The following is a 25,103-nucleotide window of genomic DNA, read 5'->3' on the forward strand; positions in this document are numbered from 1 at the left end:
GGGACACTGGGCAGTTCCTGCGTGCTGTTCTCCACGCACAAAGCCGACAGCCCCATTTGCAACTTTGCTAACTTAGTTGGTTTCCGCCCAGCCGGCCCCCGAAGCACAGTCACGGTGAAAACGTTTTGATACCAGAAAATCATTTCCACGACAGTTGCAAGTGTTCGAAAGCACAAAGGCAGACACTGCCGACCCGATCTAGCTAGGAAGTTTCGGTACTGGGGCGGCCGTGCGGAGCACGCGTCCAGGTAAGGGATTTCTGCACCTCAAGTCTGGTGCTCTCTCCCTGGATGTTTTGGGGGTCGACCTCACTTTTAACGCGAACTCGCCAGAACGCGCCCCCCACCCCACCCCGTTCTTTTTTGAGGAGGCTCGGACTCTATTTTCCAGCCGGGTCCCTCTGGGGGGCGGGAGAGGAAGCACACTTCACATTTCAACAAGGAGGGGCGGCGGGGTGGGGGGATGGAGGGGAGGAAAGAGGTCAGAAAGGAGCCAAACTGCATCCCTCCCGCCCACCTCCGTGCCCCAAGCGCTGGTTCAGGCACGGAGACGGGAGGCGGCCGGGACACTCTGTCCCTTTAAGGGAACCTTGGCCGCCAGAAGGGGAGGGAAGGATGCGGGCTCCGGACTCGGACTCGGCGCTGCAGGCATCGCGGAGTAGAGGCGAGCGCAGCAAAGCCACAGCCATTACCTGCAGCGCTCACATCCTTCCCCCACCCCGCCACCCCCTCCCCCGTCCCCGCCTCCCAAGGAGACTTCTAATCCGGAGCATGTGCCGTGCCCTTTATCCGGGGAGGAGGTGGGGAGGAAGAGGAATGAGAGCTTTTTAAAAATAAATGAAACGTTTGCACCCAGGGAGGGGGGGGGGGGGCTGGAAAAGGGAGGGAGTGGTGGGAGGGGGCTTTAAAGGCGCCCGGGTGGGCGGAGGCGGCGAATCCGGATCAGCCCGGCCGGAGACGGACGGCGGACAGCGCTGGGCACCGGCCGCGGCTCACAAAGAGGGAGCGGCGCGGTCCGGCCCGGGCAAAAGGGGAAGGAAAAACCGCCTCGGGGCCCGATCCGCTCGGCAGCCACAATGGCGTCTTTCACTGGGCGTCCGGGGGCGCCACCGAGGCTGCGGGCGAGGAGGGGGCGGCGGGCCCCCACCCCCCGGCAGGCGGCAGGAGCGGAGCCCGGGGCGCCGCCGCCCCCGCGCGCCCCGCTGGGCGCTGCGCTCGGCTGGGGGCGCTCGGGCCGGCGGCGGCGGGCCGGGCCCGCGGCGCCGGGAGGCTCTCGGCGGGGCTGCTGTGCGGGCGCGGAGCTCTGCGCCGGGAAGAAAGGGACGCGCGCGGCTCGGCGAGGAGGGAGGGGTGAGGGGAGGGCGGGGGAGAGCCGCGGCGAAGCGGCCGCCGGGGAGGCTGGCGCGCGAGCGGCGGGCGGGCGAGCGGCGCTGGCACAGGCTCCGAGAGCCGCGGCTGCTCAGCTTCCAGATCCGGAACCGGGCCCCGGCGCGCGGGCTCCGGCCGCCCCGGCCCCGGCCCCGCCGGCCGCGCCCGCTCCGCCCCGCTCGCGCCCGCTCCCGCTCGAGGAAGCAAGCCGAGAACCCGCAGAAGCAGCCCCGGAGCAGGCGACGGCCGCTGCCCCGCCGCCGGCCCGAGCGGATCCCGAGCCGCCGCGGCGGGCTGTGTGTGTGCGAGTGTGCCGCGCTCTCGCCCCATGCCTGGCACATGCGTAAAAGCGAGTTGCGCCCAAAGTCCCAGCCATACCCTCCTTAGCAAATAATAACAAACCCAAACCGTCAGATCTTACCTGAAACATTGAAGCACAAAGTCTCTCTCCAAGTCCCCTTTTCCTTTTCCTCTCCCCCCTTTTCCGATTTCTCTCCCAGCGATCTGCTCGGCTCGCCACACCAGAGAGAAATGCAATAGCTTGGCTAAGGTAGACAGAACAAAATACAGAGAAGAGTTGCTCCAGGGCTTTGAAACCCCTCAAGGCAAGGATCAGGATACAATTAGCTCATGCCTCTACCTCCAGTCTAAATCAATCTCCAAAATAAAACTTAAATCAAATTAACTGATCACTGGGCAGACAATTGATCTCCTTCAAAAATAAAGCTCTACGTATACGTATAGATAAATACACATATAGGAATTTTTTTTCCAGGTTTTTTTTTTTTTTTTGGTGGAAAAACAGTCTTATTCCAGCCTCCAACTTGCTTTTTACCCTCCTCTTGCACAGAAAAGCTGATTTTAATCGTTGTGATTAGTTTTGATGTAACGTTTCCGCGGGCGATTTCTGCAAATGGATGGAGTGTTTCTTTGCCAAAAGAGGGAAAAGCAGCAGATGATGATAATTATAAGGATTGTTGGTTGTTTCTTTTTATTTGTGTTTAGGGCTCTCTCTTCACTTTCTCAAGTTGACCTGACATTGCTGTTACACTAAGGTCGCACAACTTGTTGATGAGGATCACCGCCCTGTCTGATCAAAGGATAGGTGATAATTTGGCAACAGAGCAGCACATTTTTGGTTCCTTTGGCGACATAACGTCCCAAATGACGTGGATAAAAATAAGCACATGCAGTCTGCTTTGCCCCAATCAAGTCTGAATCAGCGCCTGGGGGTGATACACAAACTCATTTCAAATGTTCAACCATGCAGAATTGCAAAAAGATTGAAGGAGTTACACCACATTTTTTTAAAAAATAGCAAAATTAAAACAAAACCTACATTAGGTGTAGCCAAAGACCTGCCATTTAGGTTTTATTTGATCAACCTGAACATATCTCCCCAGCTCCCTTCTGTTTGCTTCTCTCCACCTGGTACCTTTTATGGGGGGGGGGGGTGAATAATTCCATTATTTGACGGAAGTGCTCAACAGAGCTAAAGAGAGTCTAACGTAAACACATTTCCCCAGATTGCAACTCTAGTTCTGATCTCCCCCGCTCCTCATCACTACTCCTTCTTTTCTAGGTCTTTGTTCAAAGAGACTGTGCCTGAGCCAGTCGTTATCTTAATTCTTTCTAGTTACAGTGGGATATTTGGTTGTAACTCTGAGGTCACCTTTCATTAGTGTTATATCCTTGCAGGATACTTTTTGAAATGGTATATTTTTTTGAGCACTTCACAGTTCATTAATTCAAAGACTTTGCTGACATTTCTTATGAAAAAGACCAGGCTGTAAGGCCAAGGAAACTAAAAAAAAAGAAAGAAAGAAAGAAAAAAAAGAAAGAAGGAAAGAAAGAGAAAACCCTAAATAGAACCAGACATGTCCTGTGAATACCTGCAATTGGCAGCCTTGCACAGGAAGTCTTTTTTAAACTATCATCTTTCTTTTAAGGTAAGAAACTGCTGCAATCCCAGCAGCAAAGGGAAGGTTCAAGGCTCTAAAAAAGATCGCCAATCACATCAGTGTAATAGCAACGAGTGATTAACGTCATTATGAGAATCAGGGGCGTTGGTAGATTTTTTTATTTTAACACAAGTTCACATGACACGGGTATCTGTGTTGAGGAAATCAGTGACCTGTAGGAAGAAAAAAACGAGTGGCCCCCAAAACAACATGAAACAAAGTCACATTTTTCTTTGCTCATTATCTTTCTCTTCCCCCGCTCCCACCCAACACAAGGTAGATACATCCTCTAATCTGCAATGAAAATTTTTAAATGGTCACGAAACCCCAAATTCAGTTGAATAAGAACTTTGTTCTTGCCCCCCAAATGGCACTAAATGTTAATATAGGAGGATGTGAGAAGACAAGAGACTGATATGACTTAATACATAGAAGGTGTGGCTCGAAACCACTTTTATTAAAGTCTGGAGGGTCTCGTGTCACTATCCTGGAATGTTAGAGCTGGGCAGATCATTTGTGGACTTCTAGTTCTTTACATCATTTTACAGATGAGGAAGCGGAAGCAGCTTGCCCAAGGTCACACGCCAGTCAGTGACAAGACCGAGATCAGGCCAGGAGGGGTAGGGGTAGGACAAAGGTGAGTGGTCCCCCCCTGAAGGCACTCAGCTTGAGAAACTGCACGGCATTCTAAGTTATACTGACATGGCCTAAAAACCATACTTCCAGAATTCCCTTTCTGGAGTTGTCCTAACAACCTGTTAGCACAATCTTTTAAATATCTCTGATGGCAGCAAATCCCTGTCCTTTGAGGTTTAACTTTTGGAAACAAGCACTCTCCTCCCACCCCTCCCAAAAAAATGAGTATCAGGTCTGGGAATAAGTGAATAATGAAGATGCTTACACTATTTAGAGTCAAAAAAGAAAATATGACTAAAACCAATGAGGCCAATTTTCTTATTAATTCCTAAATGAACCGAAGACTACTGGCAAAATGTTTTAAGCAATGGAATTACTGGGATTTTGGTTTCCTAGATAACTGCTTTGAAGAGAATAATATTCACTCGAACAAATTAAGTTTTGAGATGTTCGCTTTAAAAGTTTTTAAATACTTCAGAATGATATCACTTACAAAAAGACACTCTTTTTAAGCTTAAGGTAATTGACATTTTAAAGTGATGCACCTTTCAGTTGATTGCTGACTTTGTGGTAATCCCAGTGGCAAATGGACTGCAGAGTCAAGTCTCATTTTATCATGGTGAGGATCCTAATTTTCTTGTAGTTTGAAGGAGACTCAAAGTTGAGACTATGAGGATTCAGAAGGAAAACTTACTTTGTACTAGGCAATACAAAGAGAAGAATAAACTTCACAACCTTCAAATCAAGGATGACAACAACTTATTTTACATTTTAAGAAGGAGTTTTAATGAAATGGCATGTGAAAAGCATGGTCCGTGTCTTGCCAAGTATAAGATATGAATTTACCAACTTCGCCTCCATCAGCCCGTGCAATTGTGAAATTACCCCAAAGTATTTTTTATCTAATATCTGTGCAAGTGAATGCATGCAGTTTGTGATCTCTGCACTGCTTTTTTTTTTCACCAATCATGAAGAAGTTGGGGGGGGGAAGTATATTAAAAATCCTTCTAAGCTCCTTTTTCAATAAATAGTTGAAGTGAGAGCAGCAGCCTAAAAACCGTTAGCAACACGGAAGACAATGGCAATAAAATTGTCAGCAAGAAAACAATCAGAAAGAAAACACAGACCTTTGTTTCCATCTCCCAGGGTCTCACTATCAAAATGAGTTCCACCAGTCTTTAAGGCATAAAAGCTATGATAGAATATTTTGAATTGGAACCAGGAGCTTGGCGGAAAAAAGTTTAGCGCCATGACCGTTGAGGAAGAGAAAACGGGATGTCCTTTAAAGAGAGAGGCAGTCCCTTTTACTGTTAACGTGGGGACAGCTCATTGGGTAGCATTGTGGTCGCTGAACCCTCAAGTCACAAGTTGGCGCAGAATATCACGGCTTGATCCAGGGGTAGCCCTGCAGTACATTCTCGGTGGCGATTTGACAAGATGTGGACGTTACTTGCTGAGATGAAATGTGAAATTGCAGAACCCTTAACTGAAGCAGCCAGACACCCCAATCAAAGTTAAAAATCCCACTGTACTTTCTGTTCGGAAGAAGAGAGAAGCCTTAGTGCCTGGGTTCAACCTGCACATGCATAGACATCACTGGGCACAGCAAGACTGCCACATTTTCTCCCTATCTGTCACTAAATAAGATGATTTCCATTATTGCTTCAGCAGGATTCACCTATAACTACCAGGAAAGGCCCTGCCACACAGGAAGGCAAATTATGTTATTTTATCTTTGAGTCCGTGTTTTGGAGGAAATCACCTGTTTTTTATCAGTCAACCTGAAACTCCCTGTAATACTGTGGAATGTGCACGTTTTCCTGGAGCTGAATAGAGGCATTAACAAGCTCAAACAGAATGGGTTTGTGATTCCTGGAGATTTGGCCCCAACTGCCACCTGTTTATAATTAGCCTCTGGAAAACGTAACAGTTTTCTAAGTCGCCATCAATGTTAAGAGTCTGTGATATCTCATGTTCCGAAGAGGTAGGTCTTCTGATGGTGGCAGATCGGCTGACGGGCATCAATTTCTGCTCACCCATAATTCTGAATAGAAACAGACAACAAGTCCTTGTACCGAGGCCATCCAATCACCTCGGTCTTTCATCAAAGCTTCTTCTGTAGCTATGCAATGTGAATCCTGCTCATAACCTCACATTATGAAGTGACACAGGCAAATTGGGATATAAAAACGTAATCGTGGTCAGATACCCTGACTACTGTTTTAAACAGAGAAAAACAGAAGAAACATTTATGCAATGGGAGATACTGAATTAACTGATATTTCCCATGGATGACCTTTTCAAAAGATAATAGTTCCATCTCCTTTTGTTATTTCGTCTAGAAATCACATGGACCCCTCACTTTTTCATGTAAAATAATGAGGGAAATGAGATTTTCTCCAAGGTAAATGCTAGCCATGAACAATCCTAGATCTATGATGCTGTTTACTAGGGAAGACTCAGTTCCTTTAAGATCCTTGATTTTGACAAGACTGCGTCACACATGTAAAACAATGAATTAAGCATTTTGTACAATTGCTTGTATAAAATGCAATCTTATATGCATTTTATAGCTTATATGAAGTTATTTATATTTTATCTTTCAGGAATTGTAGAAGCAGCACAAACAAGTATTTTAAGAGCAAAATTATGGGGGCGCGTAGGTGGCTTAGTCAGTTAAGCGACCGACTTTGGCTCAGGTCATGATCTCACGGCTCGTGAGTTCAAGCCCCTGTCGGGCTCTGTGCTGACAGCTCAAAGCCTGGAGCCTGCTTCGGATTCTGTGTCTCCCTCTCTCTCTCTCTGCCCCTTCCCCCCTTGTGCACACACTCTCTCTCTCTCTCTCTCTCTCAAAAATAAACCTCAAAAAGATACATAAAAGCAAAATAAAAAAAAGAAAATACAGTTTTGAGTATTAGAGGAAATGAATTTCAGGGCAGATTCAAAGCTCTAAGAAGTAGTCTAATCAATCAATCAACCATATGTTGTATTACCCAGTTTCTACATTCTCCAACTTATGTGTATTCTTCTTTCCCAAATGTTAGACCTTATCACTTCCAGACTGTTCCGTGTCATCTGTTAGGCTATCCGTTTTAAAGCAATGCAGTGGTTATTTTAAGGAAACATTTTTAATAAGACAAACATTTCATTAGCTATTTTGTTCTGTTTCTTATTTCAGCACCTCATAGTAAACCAGCTGGCATTGAAAGGTACTTCTATTTGCAGGGTAACGCGTCTCATGCACAGCCCATTCGGTAGAGAACCACTTAGCTTTGCTTCACTGTTCCGTCTGAACCAAAGCCGTTCATGAGAAACCCCATAATACAATCAAGGCCCCTCCAGGGCACCATATACATTTATGTAAGTTATCTCTTCGTACATCCTTTGGGTGTCAGAACCTCTCAGCTTTGCTAACCATAAAAAGTCTGCCTTAAGCATATTACCAACTTTAAAACTCTAATGATACGGATGTCATATTTCAATTTTTAAAAAACCTTTTCCTGCTCCACCCTGAAAAAAACCTATAAAACTTATTCAATGGGATCATCCTATGGTTAAAAACATAAAATTTATTTAATAGAAAAAGAATCATGAATATGTTCTAGTTAAAAACAAACAGTAATAAAAATAATCTGGTCAAAAATATAATTGAACACAAAACAAACATATTAGTCTTCAAGTTTTAGTAAGAGCCACTATAAACAAATTGCTATGGGAAGCAAGAATCTGTATACTTTCTTTAAAGTTATCAAGAGAGAAAGCAGTTTCTAGAGTCTTAATGAGTACCAGCCCGATCGGTTAAAATGGGCACTGGGAGGTGGGGAACAAGACTATTCCACATGGGCGTTTAAATGATTTCAACATTATTCTTAATAATAACATTAATGATAGTAGTGATAAGAAACAATTATGAATGATGGTAGGGAACTTCCACTGTGTAAAGACCATCTGGCTATGAGAGTCAGACATGAAATTCTAAAATTAAATCCTCAATCTGTCCCTTTAAGGTTGCTTTGTAGATAATGGATATCTTAATTTTTTAAAAAGAAAAAAGAAAAACCATATCCATTGTACCAAACATAGAGCAGCTCCTGCTGAGAAAACAAAGCCTGTGTGTCTATTTCGTTTCTAAATTGTTCACGTCCCTAAACAAAACAAAGCCTCTGTGAAAGAGCTTATAAGATGATGATAGTAACTCATCAGTCTTTTTTTTTTCCTCTGAAATATTTTGATAGGTAAAGCACTATTAGGGTTCTGTTACTCCTCATTTCCCCAAAGTGGTAGACAAAAATTTCCCTAAATTCCCTAAACAAGAATTGCTTGTTTTCTTGCTATGGTAAGCCCTAGTGAAAGAAATATTTTTGGGTGGAAGGGGGTAAATCTTTGGTCTGCAACAAATGTATCATTTAAAAACTTATCTTGATGTAGTAATGTAAAATATAAAAGAGAAATCATCTAACTCAGAATGATCAGTATTAGTAGATATGTTGTTTTTGTTTTGTTCATTACACCTTGGGTTTAGTTGTTGCTAAGTTTTAGATTCTTTGGCCATGTCAACATGTAGTGGGGACAAAAGGACAAACATCTGATTCTACTTGCATGGGGGACCCTGAGTAGTTGAAGTCATAGAGACAGGTAGCGGATCAGTAGTTAGTGGGGCTGGAGGAGAGGGGGGAATGGGGCGTTATCATTTAATGGGTACAACGTTTTGATTTGGGAGGATGGGAAGATCTGGAGATGGATGGTGGTGATAATTACAGAACATGAATATACTTTATGCCACTGAACTGTACATTTCAAAAGGATTAAAATAGTAAATTTTACCTTACCTACGTTTTACCACCACCACACCACAGAACAGAAAAAATGATGCAAATATTATAACCAGTCATTTTGTTCTCAATTTTGTCTATTCTGTACTCATCTTTGGCTTCTTCGATCAAAAACAGTCTCTTGTAGGAAGCAAATATAAACGAAATAGTGAATGAGCTTCCCAAACAATTCATTCTGTGCCACAAATTCAGTAAGTAAAGCAACAGAAGTCAAGTCAACCAATTTCCTTATTCGTAGGATATCAAGCTGCCAGTGCGAATGATAAACTCTCCCAGGAAAGTGTCTTCTTCCTCCTCTCTCTCCTCTTTCTGCTTCTCTTTCCTTTTTCTATGAAGACTTTGACTCTTGGAGTTGCTCTGATATCATCCCCTTCATAAGGTCTCCTGAGATTCTATGATGGTGTCTCTGTAGACAGAGTCTGGTTCCTGGGAGCTGTTGACATACTCTGATGTGTTGGTCCATTAGTCAAACCCATAACCCAGCTACATCAAACAAGGTCCAGCGGTCTTTGGAAACCTGAGTAGGACTTTTCTGTCCTACAAGTGAACGGGAAAGGGGGGACTTTGCCCTGAAGGAAGAGGAACCATTAGTGGTGTGGTCGAACCTTTGTATTGTCCTTGTCCACCCTCATTTTTTGAAACAAGAAAGGAGGCAGGTAGGCAGGCAAGTAGAAGAAAATATCTTCCCCATGTTCCTGTGCTGGTGAATATCGCTGCAACACTGTGCTCGGTCATAATCCCTGTACCTTGGCTCAACTCACAGGGTCCAACGCAGGAGTGCCTGGAGGCTGAATGGACATAATAGCCCTTGATAAGGTCTCCATTCTTTGGTTACCATATTGATGTTCTATGCCCATTTGTTTTTACCTTGCATCACATCTTTCCTCTCTTTCTCAGGGCCTCCCTCATCCTCTGTTGGTGACAAATAAAGGGAAAGGTGTTTCCCAAGCAATGCAAGTTCTAGGGGAACATCTTCACGGCCTAATTAGCTGGCTCTTAATTCCAGAGAAACTTGACTGTGTATGTTTCCTAATTAGACCAGGAAAACCTAATGGGGGTGCTGGCACTGCCTCCCCCAGGCAAGCTGTGTACACAAAACAGCTATCATCCAAAGGAAACCATGGCCCTTTCTCTTTGTAATTACTTTACCCAACTTAAGCTTCAGTGAAACTTGAACCTTTCACAAGATGAAAGCCTTGCAGTCCCTGCCCAGTTATACATCATGTGTCACATCACAGAAAATTCTCGCGGAGGGTCTGTGTTTAATACTTTAAAGTTGTTAAGATGCTTCCAGTTTTCTTTTCTCTGCCTGTGTGTGTTTCTATATGCAGTATCCAATGAATTATAGGTACAGATACACACATTTCCTTTCGAAGGAAGAAAAGGAAATTGTTCCTGCAAATGCAAACAAATTCCATTCTTTTTAATGACTATGATTTCCCAAACCGAATTGGACCCTGATCCGGGTAGTCAGGTACTTTGCCTCTGGCAGAGGCTACTGTGTGATACATTAGAGCAAGGGAGACGACAGCATCCCCACCCAAAGACAATGGTACCATTTTATATAAAGAGGAAATATCTCTCCCAAGCCCCATGGGTGTTCTAATAGCCTAAAGCATCAGAATTGATTACACTTGGCTTGCTTAATTCCAAATGTCCTTGGTGGTCAACAACAGTCCTGGCTGGTTTGGAATTCTAAACTCCACATCCATAGCTATAGTAGTCGTCGTCTGGATGATAGCAGGAGAAGTTCCAAAAGAGTATGACTCCTAATATTGAATACAAGCCAGTTCGCCACTATCCCTGCAGTCTTTGTGTTATGCGGGGGGTTGTCTCACCCCTTCACACTCAGGAAAGATGCATGCTGCAGTGTAGAGACAGAGACCTCCTCCTGTGCTTTCTGAGGAATGGACTTCTCTTGTTGATGGAAGGGCTCTGACCCTAGGAGACTCTCAAAGTAAACAAATCTCTTTGATGGTTTCTCCCCGCTCTTGGAATAAAGACCAGAATTTCTCGAGGCCCTGCTTGATCTGGCCCATCACCCTCTGCACCCACAACAAGTGTCTCTCTTTCTAGTCTGGGTTGCCCTGATACTCTGAGTCTCCACTCTTACCTCTCAGCTCACTGCCTCAGGGTCTTTGCATGGGAGCCGCCTCCTCTAGCCTAGTAACTCCTGCTCATCCTTCAGCTCAAATATTACTTCCTCAGGGAAGCCTCCCTTCCCAGCTCAGTGGAACCAGCTCAGTGCTCTTCGTTATAAGCACTCATAGTTTACTGGACTTTTCCTTTAGACTACCAATTGATTTACAGTTATGCTTTCGTTTATTATTTGATTACCATCTGCTTCCACAAGGTAGGAACACTATCTGTCTTTTCTGTGTCTCCAAGGCCTAACATAATGCTTGGTACACAGCTGGTGCCCAATAAATACCTGTTAATGAATGAATAAATGAAAGAGGGAATGAATATAAAGAAAGGACACTTTAGAAAACAACCAAAAGGGAAAAGAAAAGACTGAGATTGTTAATAGGTAGGTAAGAGGAAGAATAAGTGCCCTTGGGATCTGGTGATTTTGTAAGTTTGGCATTAGTGTTTTTTGTCACAGGTTTTCAAGGGCCTGCAGAACTTATCCTAAATGCAATGATCCTACCCAGAAGAATTGAGAGCAGGGGCTCCATCAGGTATTTGTACACTGAGGTTCATGGCAGCATTCTTCACAAGAGCCAAAAGGTGGAAACACCCAAATGTCCACTGATGGACAAACAGATACACAAAATGTGGCATATGCATAAAATGGAATATTATTCAGCCTTAAAAAGGAATGGCTTCCTGACACAAGCTACACCATGGATGAGTCTTGAAGATGTGCTAAGTGAGATAAACCAGAAACAAAAGGACAACTATTGGATGATTCCACTTACATGAAATTCATAGTAACAGAAAATTAAATGGTGGCTGCCAGGGGCAGAGGGGAGGAATAAATGGGAATTGTAGTGTTTAATTGATACAGAGTTGCAGTTTGGGAAGATGAAAAAGTTCTGGAGATGGATGGCGGTGATGGTTGCATAAGGGTATGAATATATTTAATGCCACTGAATGCTTAGAAATGGCTAAAATGGTAAGTTTTGTGTATATTTTACCACAGTTAAAACAAAAGCAAGAAAATGCTAAACACACACACACACACACACCCCTAAGATTCCTTCAAGTTCAGAGTTTGTTTGCTTATAATGAAGGCCTATTGTATCTATATGATTCTGTTTAATCTCACCTGTTTATTACCTTTCATTTTATTGTTTCCATTTTTCAGATATCCAGCTCTTCCTCTTTGCCCTAATGTTGAGAGGTGGTGTGAAGGCAAGTGGACATGAAGTGTGTGTGTCTGTGCCTTTTTCTGCAGAGGTAGCTTCTCCTCTGACGCCAAAGTGATGTGGAATATTCTTCTTCACAACAAAATATCAGCACTCAAGTTCGATCCCCTTTAAACTTCGTGTTTAGGCTGTTTTCAGTTTAGAAACATCCTCTAGGAAAAACCAATACAGCCTTTATTGTTATACTTCTAAAATTTTAAGTTGAACTGGCTCTCTGATCCAATCTATCATTTATCTGTAGACATAAATTATAGTACATGACCTGATTATCGTGTTTAAAGCCAAATCTAGACTTTCCTTAGGGTTATGCACAAAGGAGTATGGCTAGTATTTGAATCTCTCACATTGGTCCTCAAATGCCGAATGATCATCTTGAATGTGGGTAAAAATCCCCTGTGGGCTTCTAGGAACTCAGCCCTGGAAAGGCTCACCTGGCAAGTTTGGTATGGGATGGTGAAAATCTGGGTCTGAAACGGTCACCTCAGGGCATTTTAATGCAGGCGAACCTCATCACACACTGGAAAAAAAAGAAAACTGGAATGCTTCGCTCGCTACTTTACAGGACGAACCTTTAGAAGCTTTAGAGAGCTTTTTAAACAGTCTATCCTTTTGTCTCAGTATTTTGTACTGTACTATGTGTAAGAGGCAAAGGGAGGACCTTGAGATTGCCCTCAATGTGAACACAGTCCTCTATGGGGAGCGATTCCTCACAACTGCTTTTCAGATCTGTAGTCAGCACCTGGCAATTTGGGGAGGTTGCCGATTCTATTGAGAATCCAAGGAAACCATGGATCTTCTCCCTTCCAATATGAACTCACAAAATTATCTGCATTCCCTTCAGAGGGTTCTCGTCCTCTTGAAGCACATCCGTAGACTCCAGGTAAATTATCCTGTTCTTGATCCTCTTTGTCCCAGAGAGGCCCCTTCCTCATTATTAAAGAATCATATAATTTTGTATTAAAGGGGTCTTTAGGGATCATGTAATTCAATCAAATAGTTTTTTTTTTTTTCAATAGTAGAAGAAACAGAGGTCCAGGGAGATTAAGTGACTAATGTCACACTGGATTAAAACTAAGATACCTAGATGTAGCTGAAGGTTCTTCCAACAATGCTCATTCACATTTAGTAGATGTAACTGATGAGAATGTGGTCAAACTGGCCCCATTTAAATTTGTGGAATTTATTATTCCTGCCCCCCCAACAGGGTTTATGGAGTAACACTTTGGAATCCATTGAGGCTGAGCATGTTTTTAAGAGTTTCTCTGAATACAATCCAGTCCTAGAGCATCATTTCAGAACCTGAAGCCCCAGGCCCACGAATCCAAAATGTACCTGCTTTTTATTCCATAATGCTTTCATGTAACTCTCCAGGGTTTGATCAGGATGTTTGGGCATAGAGGGTGCACAGGTAGAAATGGAGGACTAGATTACCCCAAGCCGTACAATGTGGGCAGGTTGAAGTGGCCATGGGTTAGGAACTGAAAGAAGGTAAGAGGACAAACTAATGGACCCCACAGCCAAGCCACCTGGCTCCTTCTTGGACACCTGAGAAAAGTAGTTCAGTATAGGGAACAGAATATCAGCTTAAAGGCCCGAATTGGTTCTGTCACTTCCTAGGTCATTCTGGTAATTTTGGTCAAATAAACTTGTGAGCCTCAGTTTGCTAACGTATGAGATGGTAGTAATTAATACCTACTGTGAGTGGCGTTAGGTAAGAGATGACATATATAAGGCCCCTGATATATAATACACAAGCAAAATGCTCATGTGTATGTATGTATGTATGTATGTATGTATGTGTATGTATGTATGGTGTGTGTGTGTGTGTGTGTGTGTGTTGGGTTCCAAAAGAAAAAGCCAAGACTTTGTATTACAAATTCTTACAAAAAAATAAAACACTAACAACTCTTGGAAACACAAATTTCTACAGTTTTTAAGGGTTATGTGAGTTTGAGTATAAGCATTGCTGCAGTCTTTCCTTCTTGCTTTACTCAAACATCTTGGAAACAACGTGAGAGGGAAATGTATCTTCAGCTCATCCCCCACCTCTCAGAAAAAGAAAATCAGAATAGTCAAACTAAAAAAAAATTTTTTTGTCAAATCATTCAACGTTCATTAAATGTTTGATTTCTCCAGTACAAAATGGAGAAAGAATAGTTCCAGCCAACCAAGTGTCTGGTTGGGAAAATAATGTTTTATATAGGAGACAACCAAAGAACAGTACTCAGTGGTATGCAAATCGTCACTAGCTCTCATTTCAGAAGAAATGATCTGAGGGTCTGGGATTGGCTTAGAAAGGCACGTTGGGAGGCTACCTACGGTTGTGTTTGAAGGTGGGCTTTGGAGGCAGGCAGATGGGGATGTGTCTCTGCTCTACTGCCTGTATTTTTGTCTAATCACTGTATTTTAATCCTTAATTGTCTCATTTTGAAAAGGGGAAAACAACATTTGCTTCTTAGGATGTTGTAAAGATTAAACAAGATAATAGCTACAGAGCACTAAGGATAGGTGCTGGCACATAGTAAAAAATCACTAAACTGGCTGTATATGTATGTTTCTCATTAAAAATGAATCCTCAGTAAGTGTTGTGGATGCAGAGAAATGGCTTGCGGAAATGTAAACTGGTACAGCCACTTTGGAAAACAGTGTGGCAGTTCTTCAAAATATTAAAGTTACCATATGACCCAGCTATTCCACTTCAAGAGAAATGAAAACATACATACACACAAAAACTTGTCCACAAATATTCAGAACAACATTATTCATAATAGCCAAAAAGTGGACACAACCCCCATGTCCATCAACTGATGAGTCGATAAACACAATGTGGTGTATCTACACAGTGGAGTATTATTCAGCAACACAAAAGAATGAAGTACGGAGGCGCTTGGGTTGCTCAGTCAGTCAAGCCTCTGACTTCGGCTCAGGTCATGATCTTGCAGTTCGTGAGTTCAAGTCTGCGTTGGTCTTGTTGCTGTCAGCACAGAGCCCGTTTCGGACCCTCTGTCCCCGCCTTTCTCTCTCTGGCCCTCCCCTATTTGCGCTCTCTTTGTCAAAAATAAATAAAATATTTCAAAAAAAGGATGAAGTACTGATTCATGCTAAAACATACGTGAATTCTGAAAGCTTAGTAAAAGAAGCCAGTCACAAAAGACCATACTTTGTAGGATTCCATTATTGTGAAATGTCCAGAATAGGCAAATCATCCACAGAGACCAAAAGTGGACTCATGGCTGCCAGGGGATGAGGTGGGTGGTTGGGGAGAAGGGGGCAGGGGAAAGAGAGCAACTGCTGATAGATTTGAGGTTTGTTTTTGGGGTGATGAAATGTTCTGAAATTAGTGATGATGGCACAACATCGCAAATGTACGAAATGCCACTTTAAATGAATTGTACACTTTATATGAGTGAACTATACAGTATGCGAAATATATCTCAATAAACCTGCAAAAAAAAGAGGTGAAGCTTAAAAGAATGCAGCACTTGAACAGGTAGAAGGAGCAAGAGGGCAAAGCAGACAAGAAGTGGACAGTGTCATCTAAGCATGTGAGCCTTGGTTTGAGAGAATATTTTCAACTGAAGGATTGTGGGAGGGGGTGTGCCAAGGTTGGCCATTTAAGACCAGGTTGAAAGTTAACTTTAGAGGCAGTCCGAGGGCCCTTGGGGTGGTAGGAAGGTCAGTGAAGATAGCATTTTTCAGATTTATCAGAATGTAGTATGGATTGGATGGAGCGGGGAAGAAAAATCAGAGGCAGGGGAGCTCTGGAAGCTTCTGACAGAAAAGGAGACACTTTCGTGGGTGTTTGTGTTTGGGCTTAGGTTGGGTCTGCAGTGAATGGTCTTGTCGAGAGCAAAGGGACCATGAGGATCACGACTGCAGTGTGGGGGGCTGGCATCTGATCAGCTGTCAACGCTGGGCGATGGGCGGGACAGCCCCATTTGGGCTGCTTGGTGAACGTGAGCCCCCCCCACCCCACATCCTCCCTCACAGAGCATTCTGCTTTCTGTGAAAATTGTCCTAGGGGTAGGAAGATCCTCATTCTCGGTACAGAACAAACACAAATATGATATTTCATATCTTCTCTGCCATTTTCACCCTTCCCTGTAATTGGAAACTCTTGCCCCCAGTCTCACCTGTAGGAGTCTGTCTTCAAATGCAGAATTCTCTTCCCCTCCTCACCAGACCCTCCTTGTCTGTCTTCTTTTCCCCCCTTCAAATTTTCGCAATGTTTTATTTTATGTGTCAGTTCTTTTGATTAACGATGGTAAAAAAAAAAAAAAAAAGTAGGGGAGAAGAGGGAGAGGATTCTTCTGTTTCATTAGTTTCTGATAAAATGTGCAGTTTTTAAAGGCTTCTTTCATAAATCTACACACTTTTCTGTTTAACAGCCTGCAATTTACCTCCCTCTTCCAGGCTTTGGTTTTGTGCTCAGAGGCACGGAGACCTTGAGCACCTCTACATGGTGTCTTAACTAGCCTCCAGCGGATTCCGAGGGTTGAGCCTCTCTTTGCCCTTCAGCTCACTATTAACCATTCTCTCCTTATTCCTGGATTTTGCCCTTTTCCCTCAAGTTCACGGTTGCGGATTTTCTCTCCGGAGTCACCCTCAATTATAATATCAAACCTGATTCTTGTGGTGATCTAGCTGCCCACCACCGCGGCTCCCACGCCCAGACTGTCACCTGGTATATGAGACTGGATGAACTCTCTCCTCCTCCCTGGTAGACACCCACACAAGTTGTACCGAGGAGGAGTCATTTGTAAAGCATCGCTTTATATCACCTCCCCTGTGGCACCGCAGTGTTTCCTAGGAAGAACCCCAGAGAGTCTTTGTTGTTCTAATTACTATTGTTGTCTTAACAACTTACGTTATTGCTCAGTGACTAGGTGTAAGCATATTTCTTTAAGATTTAAACTAAAGATGTTTAGATGACTGGGCTTTGAAACCTGAAGGCTTTTTTATTTTTGTAAGTTATTTCCCCCTAAGAAACATACAACATGGGCTGTTGAGATTTGAGGAAGAGGTAAAGGGGCTTTCAGCTGCTAGCTCTTGGGCAGGGAAGTCGTAATAGAGGCTACCTTGGGCTTCTTGGATAGTTCTCTTTATTCTATAGGGGGACTTTTCCACTCTTTTTCCTTCCTTCCTTCCTTCCTTCCTTCCTTCCTTCCTTCCTTCCTTCCTTCCTTCCTTCCTTCCTTCTTTCCTTCCTTCCTTCCCTTTCATCCTCTTCTTAGTAGTGTGACAGTTGCTTCTAATTTCCTTTCAACTTGGGAGTAAAAGTGTCGTTATCATCCTTAGGCTTTCGTTCTTATCTTCCTAACTGCCCATCCCCAGTCCCCATCCGCTGTGTCCAGACTTTACTCACTCTTCAAGTCCTTAAAGTGAGTTGGAAAACCAGCCTCTGCATTTGACTGTGAGCCTTTACAAATACCATACTTCTTTCCAGAAATATCCATTACTGCTTCATAGCCCAGCAGAGCAGCTCAGCCCTAAACCACCCTGAAGGTTTCTTTCCATCCGTCTGTTATTCCAGATATATACAAAATATTCAGGGCTTCCCTGGAGTTTTTTAGGGCCTGAGAACATTCTGGAGATCTTGAACTTGCCAGTTGGGGCCAGTACATCATCTATCGCAGTCATGAGCATGACGTGGCTCCTGTAGTCAATTAGATGTCTGGGCTCCGGGGACTGACAGTGTTCTCAGAGCCCCTGACCCAGGACAGCTTCCTCCAAACCAGCTCACCCTGGCCCCTGGGCTCTGAGGGTATTGCTGGCCCCTCATCTCTCATTCATTCATCATTTAGTCTTCTATTGATTCATTCCTCTAGCAGGTCCACAATTAGCTGGAGGCCCCCGAGAAGCTGTGAGGTGTATAAACATAAAACCTGAGTTGCAGTCTTAGGATGTTGCCTATTCCAAGCATGTCTCTCAGAATCCCCGGAAAAGAAAAGATCATGGATTTAGGCTGAATATCATTTCCCTATCATACATTAACAATGGTTCTGTTCATCTGTCTCTTGTTAAGCCTAATCCTGTGCCAGTTGGTTAGAGACCTTAGTAGAAGGAAGCCTGCATACAACCTGGTCTTTTTGTGGGAAATGGTCTCTAATTGAGGAGAGTTTTCCCTGCAGGGATATACATGGACTCTGACTCTTGATTTACTTCGGGGGGGCCTTTGTTGCTGTCAACTTTGACCAGTTTTTCAACGTCATCTGTGAGAATGCACTCCAGGAATCCTGAAGACCTACACTTTCCGGGTGACAAGGGAGATAGCTGCCTGGGGGCCGCCTTGCTCTGGCCCTGTCTTTCCAGGCTCTCGCTCTGCTACTCAGCTGTGAAGGGGGATGTCCCCATCCCCTGGCCTCTTCCTGACAACAGAAGAGTTTCAGATCCTGACAACACAAGAGTTTCAGATCCTTGCAAAGCCTTGTACTCTGGTCACTGTCGTTGGCATTGCTCTTCTGGATTGTGAAAGGGCCTCTTGTTTGATAACTTCAGGGGGAACCTGGGCTTCTTCACACTGACTCTGTAAGGAAGCAATACAGAGATCCAAGATGCCATCAACTAGAAAACATACCATTATTTTATGTCTCACAAGAAAAAAGAAGGCAGCCAAACTATGACTGTTGTTGATGTTAAGACCATCCTTAAACATTTTTTTTTTCAAATGTTTATTTATTTTTGAGAGAGAAAGAAACAGAGCAGGAGCGGGGGAGGGGCAGAGAGAGAAGGAGACACAGAATCTGAAGCAGGCTCCAGGCTCTGAGCTGTCAGCACAGAGCCTGATGCGGGGCTCAAACCCATGAACTGTGAGATCACGACCTGAGCTGAAGTCGGACACTTAACTGACTGAGCCACCCAGGTGCCTCAGAACCATCCTATTTAAAAATGCATATTTTAAGAGTCAACGAAATATGCAGCACAGTGGTTACATGTACAGTCCTTGGAGTCAGACAGCTTGGATTTGAATCTCAACTCTGTTATTTAATGTTTGACCTTGGGCAAACTGTTTAACTTCTCCGTGCCTCAGTTTCCTTATCCGTTGGGGTGAAAATAACAGCATATACTTGACAAACATCGAGGATTAAATAAGTGACTGCATGTAAAACACTTAACATGATAGCTAGAGTATAATAAAGGCTCAATAAATGTCAACAACTTTTAGTTGAATGCTAATAAAGAAGAGTAGTGAATAGCTACCATTACTGAGCAATTATTATGCACCAGGTGTGGTGCCAACTACTTTATACGGATTATCTTGATTTGTGATCACCGCAGTAACCCGAGAAGGAAGATGCTGTGTTTACGCCTACTTGTCAGAGGAAGAGCAGAGGCAAAAGGAGGTTATAGGGTACCTGTATCTTAAATAAACTCTGGGAACTCCCCTCCCCGCCTTCTTTGTTTAACATTTTACTTTTAACATACAATTTTGTTTCTCATTTCCTTTTAATCCAAAACAAATTTACCATAAAGGTAATGATGCTTGGGCATCAAGATCCCTCATTTATATAGGCTCTTCCTCAAGACCTATGAGCCCTAGCAGAGTATTTGCAGAGCACTCCGAGGGGCAGACAGGAGGCAGAGATAGTCGGCCAGGGCCCACAGAGAGATGGGAGTCCCGCAGAATGGAAAGGGTGGCAAAATGCCAGGTATCTAGAATGCAACTATTGCTGACTTGTCCCGATATTCTCTATGTGAATGTCCCTCTCTCTCTGCATGGCCGGCCAGCCTTCTAAAAGAGCAGAGCTGCTCATTGGCTATCTTGTTCTCTTCTGTATTGTGACTCCTCCAATGGTGACCCCACCAAACAGAAGAAAATATCCACGATATCGTGGCGAGGATGTATGCAAGAAAATACTAACAAGAAAAGAAATAAAACAGCATGGGAAGCCAATAAATTTTATGCTTATTCACTGACAAAGAAACAGCCATTTGCAAATGATTTTCTAAAAGTAAATAAAAGCTGGTTTTAGAAATTTTAGGTTGAAGATTGCTCATTCTTTTTATTAAGAGAGACTTAGAATTTTAAGAGAGACTTTTAGAATAACTGTTGCTTAGACTTTTAACTTAAAAACATTTTAGCATGAGGCACCTGGGTGGCTCAGTCAGTTGAACATCCGACTCTTGATTTTGGCTTAGGTCAGGATCCCAGAGTCATGGGATTGAGCCCCATGTTGGGCTCTTGGAGCCTGCTTGGGATTCTCTGTCTCTCTTTTCCCCCTGCTTGCAATCTCTCCTTCTAAAAAAAAAAAAAAAAAAAAAAAAAAAAAGAAGAAGAAGAAAGAAAGAAAGAAAGAAAGACAAAGAAAAAAGAAAAAAGAAAAAAATTAGCGTTTTTAGTTGACTGATTCTGATTGTCAATTTTTTTAGGTAAAAAAATTTTTTTTTAAATAATTCCCTCTACTGACTTTGAGATGGATGTATTCTTTTCCATTCTCCTGGAGTGGCACTGAAAAAAAATAAAGATTTGATCTCACTATCATTCTATCATTAGACCATTGGATCCAAATAACCATTTCATCTGTTTCACAAATAATCACCAAAAACTACACAGTCACTAAGACCTTATCAGTGTTTGGGTTTTTTTTTGTCCACCTGGTGCAGAGTTGGCAAGTTCAACGAACAAAGAAAAGCACCTTGGGAGAAGTAAACAGGCCTATTTACTTTGTACTGTGGCCCGGTTAAATTAGCCAAGTGAGTAGAGACGGGTATTTACTGCCATTGACTTGGAACAGACGATGTGCCACATTGAGTTCTGTGGACTCTACTGGGGCTAGCTTGGCCACCCCATCTTCCTAGAAGGTGAGGGTTATTATTCCCCTTTTTCAGAAGAAAAATCTGAAGCTCAGAGCTGTTAAGTAAACTCTTTGGTATTTCATTGTGTTTCAGGCATCATCCGTGCTAAGGTCCACGGTGATTTTATGTCCCACTAAGAAAGCAAGAAATATTCTCACAACTGTAGCACAGTGGCTTTTTATGTCTCAGTGCCTTTACTGTATTCTTATTGGTAAGGCTCTCGAACTTATTTTGGCATTGATTTCTCTCCTATGTGTCTCTTGTGCATGTGTGAAATGAAATAAACTGGTGAAGGTATTTATAAGACTTCATATTCAAAATGTGGCTCTTATGAATGACTTTCCAACATGGAGTCAGGGATGTTCACATTTTGCTGCACAGGCTCATCTTCTATGCCATCAGAAATGTTAGTGACATAGCATTTCCTGAAAGACCGCTCACTATTGTCTCTGGGGTCCTCTTCTGAGCCATCCCATAAGTTCTGAGCCATCCCATAAGCAGTGACAACTAGGGGCAACCACTGCTGGCCGACAGTGATTGTGAGATGTGTTCTGATTTCAGAAATATTAAAATGTGAGTAAATGTATGTCTTCAGGTTCCAACTGAGGTCTGTGTCTCTTTGAGGCCAGACACAAAGGAGGCTTTTGTCCTCTGGTTCCAGAAGTCGAAGCTTCACAGCAAAAGACAGGAGCAGGTGTTGGATTTGAGTTGTACTGCAACTTCTTCAGCTCTGTGCCTTTCATCCACTGCTAATGTCTCCTGCGTGTCTTCCAAACCTCTAATGAAGGCAGGCTGGTGGACCTTTGGGGCAAAGGGAGAATTCAAATCACCTCGTGAAGGCCTTATTCTGGTCTAGTTCTGGTGTCACAATGCCTGATGATATCTGCAGAAGTTCCCCGGAAGCGTACAATTCCGTAAACGTTGGAATTGCCAGAGTCTGAAGATACTGCTGTTTGATTCTGTGCAGGGAGGTTGATTAAGGACATCGTGAAGCATTCCAGGTGAGGATGACAGTCGTGTAGAGGAGCTAACCCGTACCGAACCTCCCCGGGATGTTTTCATTGTTGTATCCATAGCACCACCTGTAGAGAGGTGGGGCTGAAAACTACCACAGTCTGCTGTGGAAAAAAAGCCTCATGTCTACAGGTTTTAGGGGGAGAATCTGCATCATCACAACTCAATCTTAACACGGAATTCAGTCGGCCTGGAGAGATGACCCCTTTGTCTAAACCCGGAAAGACAAATCACCCAAGACGCTCGTGTTTTGTGCATGAAGGTACATCAGTACATAGTTTCCATGTTGCCCCTTTCCATTTTCTTTGAGCACTGGAGTTTGTTTACTTGATTGTTTTCGTATTTTGGCAGCTAGGGACCACGCTATTTCTTTTCTGTTTGTTTCTCCAACTCTTCTTACAGTTTAACAAGTCAAATACAAAACTCGGGGGAGTTAATAAGGCTCGTGATGGTGCTGTGCATAGCATCACGTTATTGATTGGAAATACTGCATTGGAATGCCATAGAAGAGCCCCAAACCAAAAATTTCAGATGCCTGAAGCTTCGAGCTTTCCAATTAGGCTGAAAGTTTCCCTTGATAACCAGTAGTGCTGAAGCTTTTAATATTGTTTAGCTGTATCGGTTACGGGCAACATTTGCTGGCTGTGAAGACCAGCAGATCGCTTGGTGTTAGCGAGGTAGCTCATCTGACTCCATTGCACACTTTCTGATCAAATATTCTATCTGGAAAAAAAAGAACCATCTTCGGTTTAACGTAAACTGATCATAATTGGGAGCAAATGCTTCTTTTCCTTCTTCAATGCTATCTGCTGCGGTGCAGTCTATTTTGCATCCAAAGATACATTTGAAAGTCGAAATCCCTTAGAGCTAAATATTCTAAACTGACAGAAGAATTTCTAGTGGCACACCAGCCCAGAGCCATGTTTTTATGAGGACATCACTTTCTATTTCCAAGCTTCAGCATGCACTCTTGCTTCCTTATTGCTGGGAGCAATGCCACATCAACTTGCCTCCCTCTCAGCCTTTAATGTTTTTTTAATGGAGTCCAGTTTTCCACCTAAGTTATGGTTAGCTTTCTGACAAACCATCAGATGCCTAAGTAACCATAATGGAGGTGGCCAGCTGTGACATGGGGAAAAGGCAATGGTAAACTTTTATGCCTTTAAACAAAACCATATTACAATCATTCATTTTTACCTGACCTCCGGGTTTGCCATAAAGGCTAAAAGGGGCTTAAGAAAACATTTTAAAAATTAATATGTGATATGAAGTCTTTTCTTGTAAGCCACAAGCTAAAGCAATCATTTCTAAATGTGGCTGGCGTGGTGAGAGTGCCGCCTGAACAGAAGAGCAGCATTGCTGTGGTTTTTTTTTTCTCAAGCATAAAATTGCTCGGGTGGCAATAAAGTTAGTTATCTAATGAAATAAAGCAAGTGTGTTTTGTAGGTACCCGGTTGTCCAGAAGGACTGAAGAAAAGAATTGTAAATTTAAATGAATGATGGCTCCTTGGAGACACACATTTATCAGGGAATCTGGGCACTTCTCTGTTAAAGGAAGAGTATGTGGTCTTGAAAGTCGGCACTGTCAATGGTTTTAACTATACAATTCGGAAAACATTTGCAGAATGCTTGATAATTAAATATGCCCTCAGCTGAGAAATAATGCCCCAGGTTGCCCTGCTGGTAAGTAAAAGGTAAGTGTTCTCACTCTACCTGGGTTTTAAGATCTCTGCTTGGAAGCATGTGAGTGTTCTGAGACACTAGCTGTGAGGGTGTGCAGTCTATGCAATAATATGAGTAAGCGCCGTGGCTACGAAACAGGCAGAATCCATTCAGGTTGTTGGCGCTCAGTGTCTTCACCTCCCCTTTGAGTCCTTCCCTTCCACATTAGCTTGCTCTCAATCATCACATTCCTTTACTTTTATTTCACTAGTCATCGTCTGAAAGGATTCCCTTCACTGGTTTGCTCGTTGGTGGATGCCTGTGCCTGGCGGAAGATAAACTCCTCGAGAGCAGGAAGTTATCCGTCCCCTTCACCATTGATTCCCCAGCTCCTAGGAGCAGTGTCTGGCATATCCTAAGTCTTCAAAAAGTAGTGGCCGAACGCACGAATCTGCCAACAAACGGACGTACCAATGAATGGATGAATGAATGCAGGATGTTCACTACAATCTAGCTGCAAAGAGACGTATAGAACACTGGATCCCTCAGATGCTTGGTATAAGACACGGACATATGTAGAGTCGAAAATGTAGCCCAGGTATGTCAGGAGTCATCTTTATACTTGAAACAATATCGCCTCCACCTCTGGCACAGCATCTGACACCTTCTAATACTGTTGAAGGTTTCTTAATGGGGAGATCTGGGGGAGATGGCTGGGTGTTTCAATTCATCCCAGCTAGAAGATGGGGGATATGCTAGCAGGGAGGTCCTCTCGAAACGTCCAGCCATGGACGTCCCGGGGATAGAGCCATAATCACACGCTACCTGGACTGACAGGGACTCTCCTGGGTGTTCTATTAGCTTGAAATTCCTCAACAAAGACTTCTTCCTTGCACAAAGAAAAGTATTTTACCGCCTTGTTGATATTTTGGGTGCTCTCGGTTAAACACAACGTCTTTCACATAAGTTAATACTCTCCTTGCTGAAAGAACCAGTTTAGTTTGGCTGACGGAGCTTGAGGTTCATTAGAAAGATTAGTGACTTAAAAAAAATTCTTCTTTGAATTTGATGCATTTTACAGGAAGGGGCCTAGTTTGATGTTGCCCACCTTAACTTGTCATCCAAATTGCCCTGGAGGAGCAGTTTTTAATCAGATACATTTTTATCCATGCCTTCTGAAGTGGCTTTTTATTTTATTTTTTTTTTTCCAGGAGGGTAGAGTAACATGGAAAGCAGCTTTTATTCACTCCAAGGACAACTAACTCACATACAACCAAGGGCAGAATTAGTCTCTGGGTGTGTTTATTAGCCTAAGGGTGTCCTGGGTGCACGCGTGTGTCTCACTCAGGAACCTCTTTAAAAATAATTACCTTGTGATTAGTATCTGATGCCAATGGTATATTTTCATGTTAAAAGTCTGAGGTCTTTATTTCCTTGAGACAGACAATGAACTTCTTTCCACCT

At 43.3% G+C, this 25,103-nt stretch overlaps 1 protein-coding gene across 1 annotated transcript in view; it reads right to left on the bottom strand.

The window, feature by feature from the left end:
* KCTD1 (potassium channel tetramerization domain containing 1) overlaps positions 1 to 1,922 on the bottom strand; it is a 188,391-nt gene extending 186,469 nt beyond the window's left edge. The window contains exon 1 of the mRNA XM_019815100.3: positions 1,789 to 1,922. Within this exon, the coding sequence (XP_019670659.1) occupies positions 1,789 to 1,797 (9 nt within the window). The 5' untranslated portion in view covers positions 1,798 to 1,922. The remainder of the gene's footprint in view (positions 1 to 1,788) is intronic.
* Between the last annotated feature and the right edge of the window lie 23,181 nt (positions 1,923 to 25,103).

Source organism: Felis catus, chromosome D3 (genome assembly GCF_018350175.1).
Source record: "Felis catus isolate Fca126 chromosome D3, F.catus_Fca126_mat1.0, whole genome shotgun sequence".
In the NCBI taxonomy this organism is placed as follows: Eukaryota; Metazoa; Chordata; class Mammalia; order Carnivora; family Felidae; genus Felis; species Felis catus.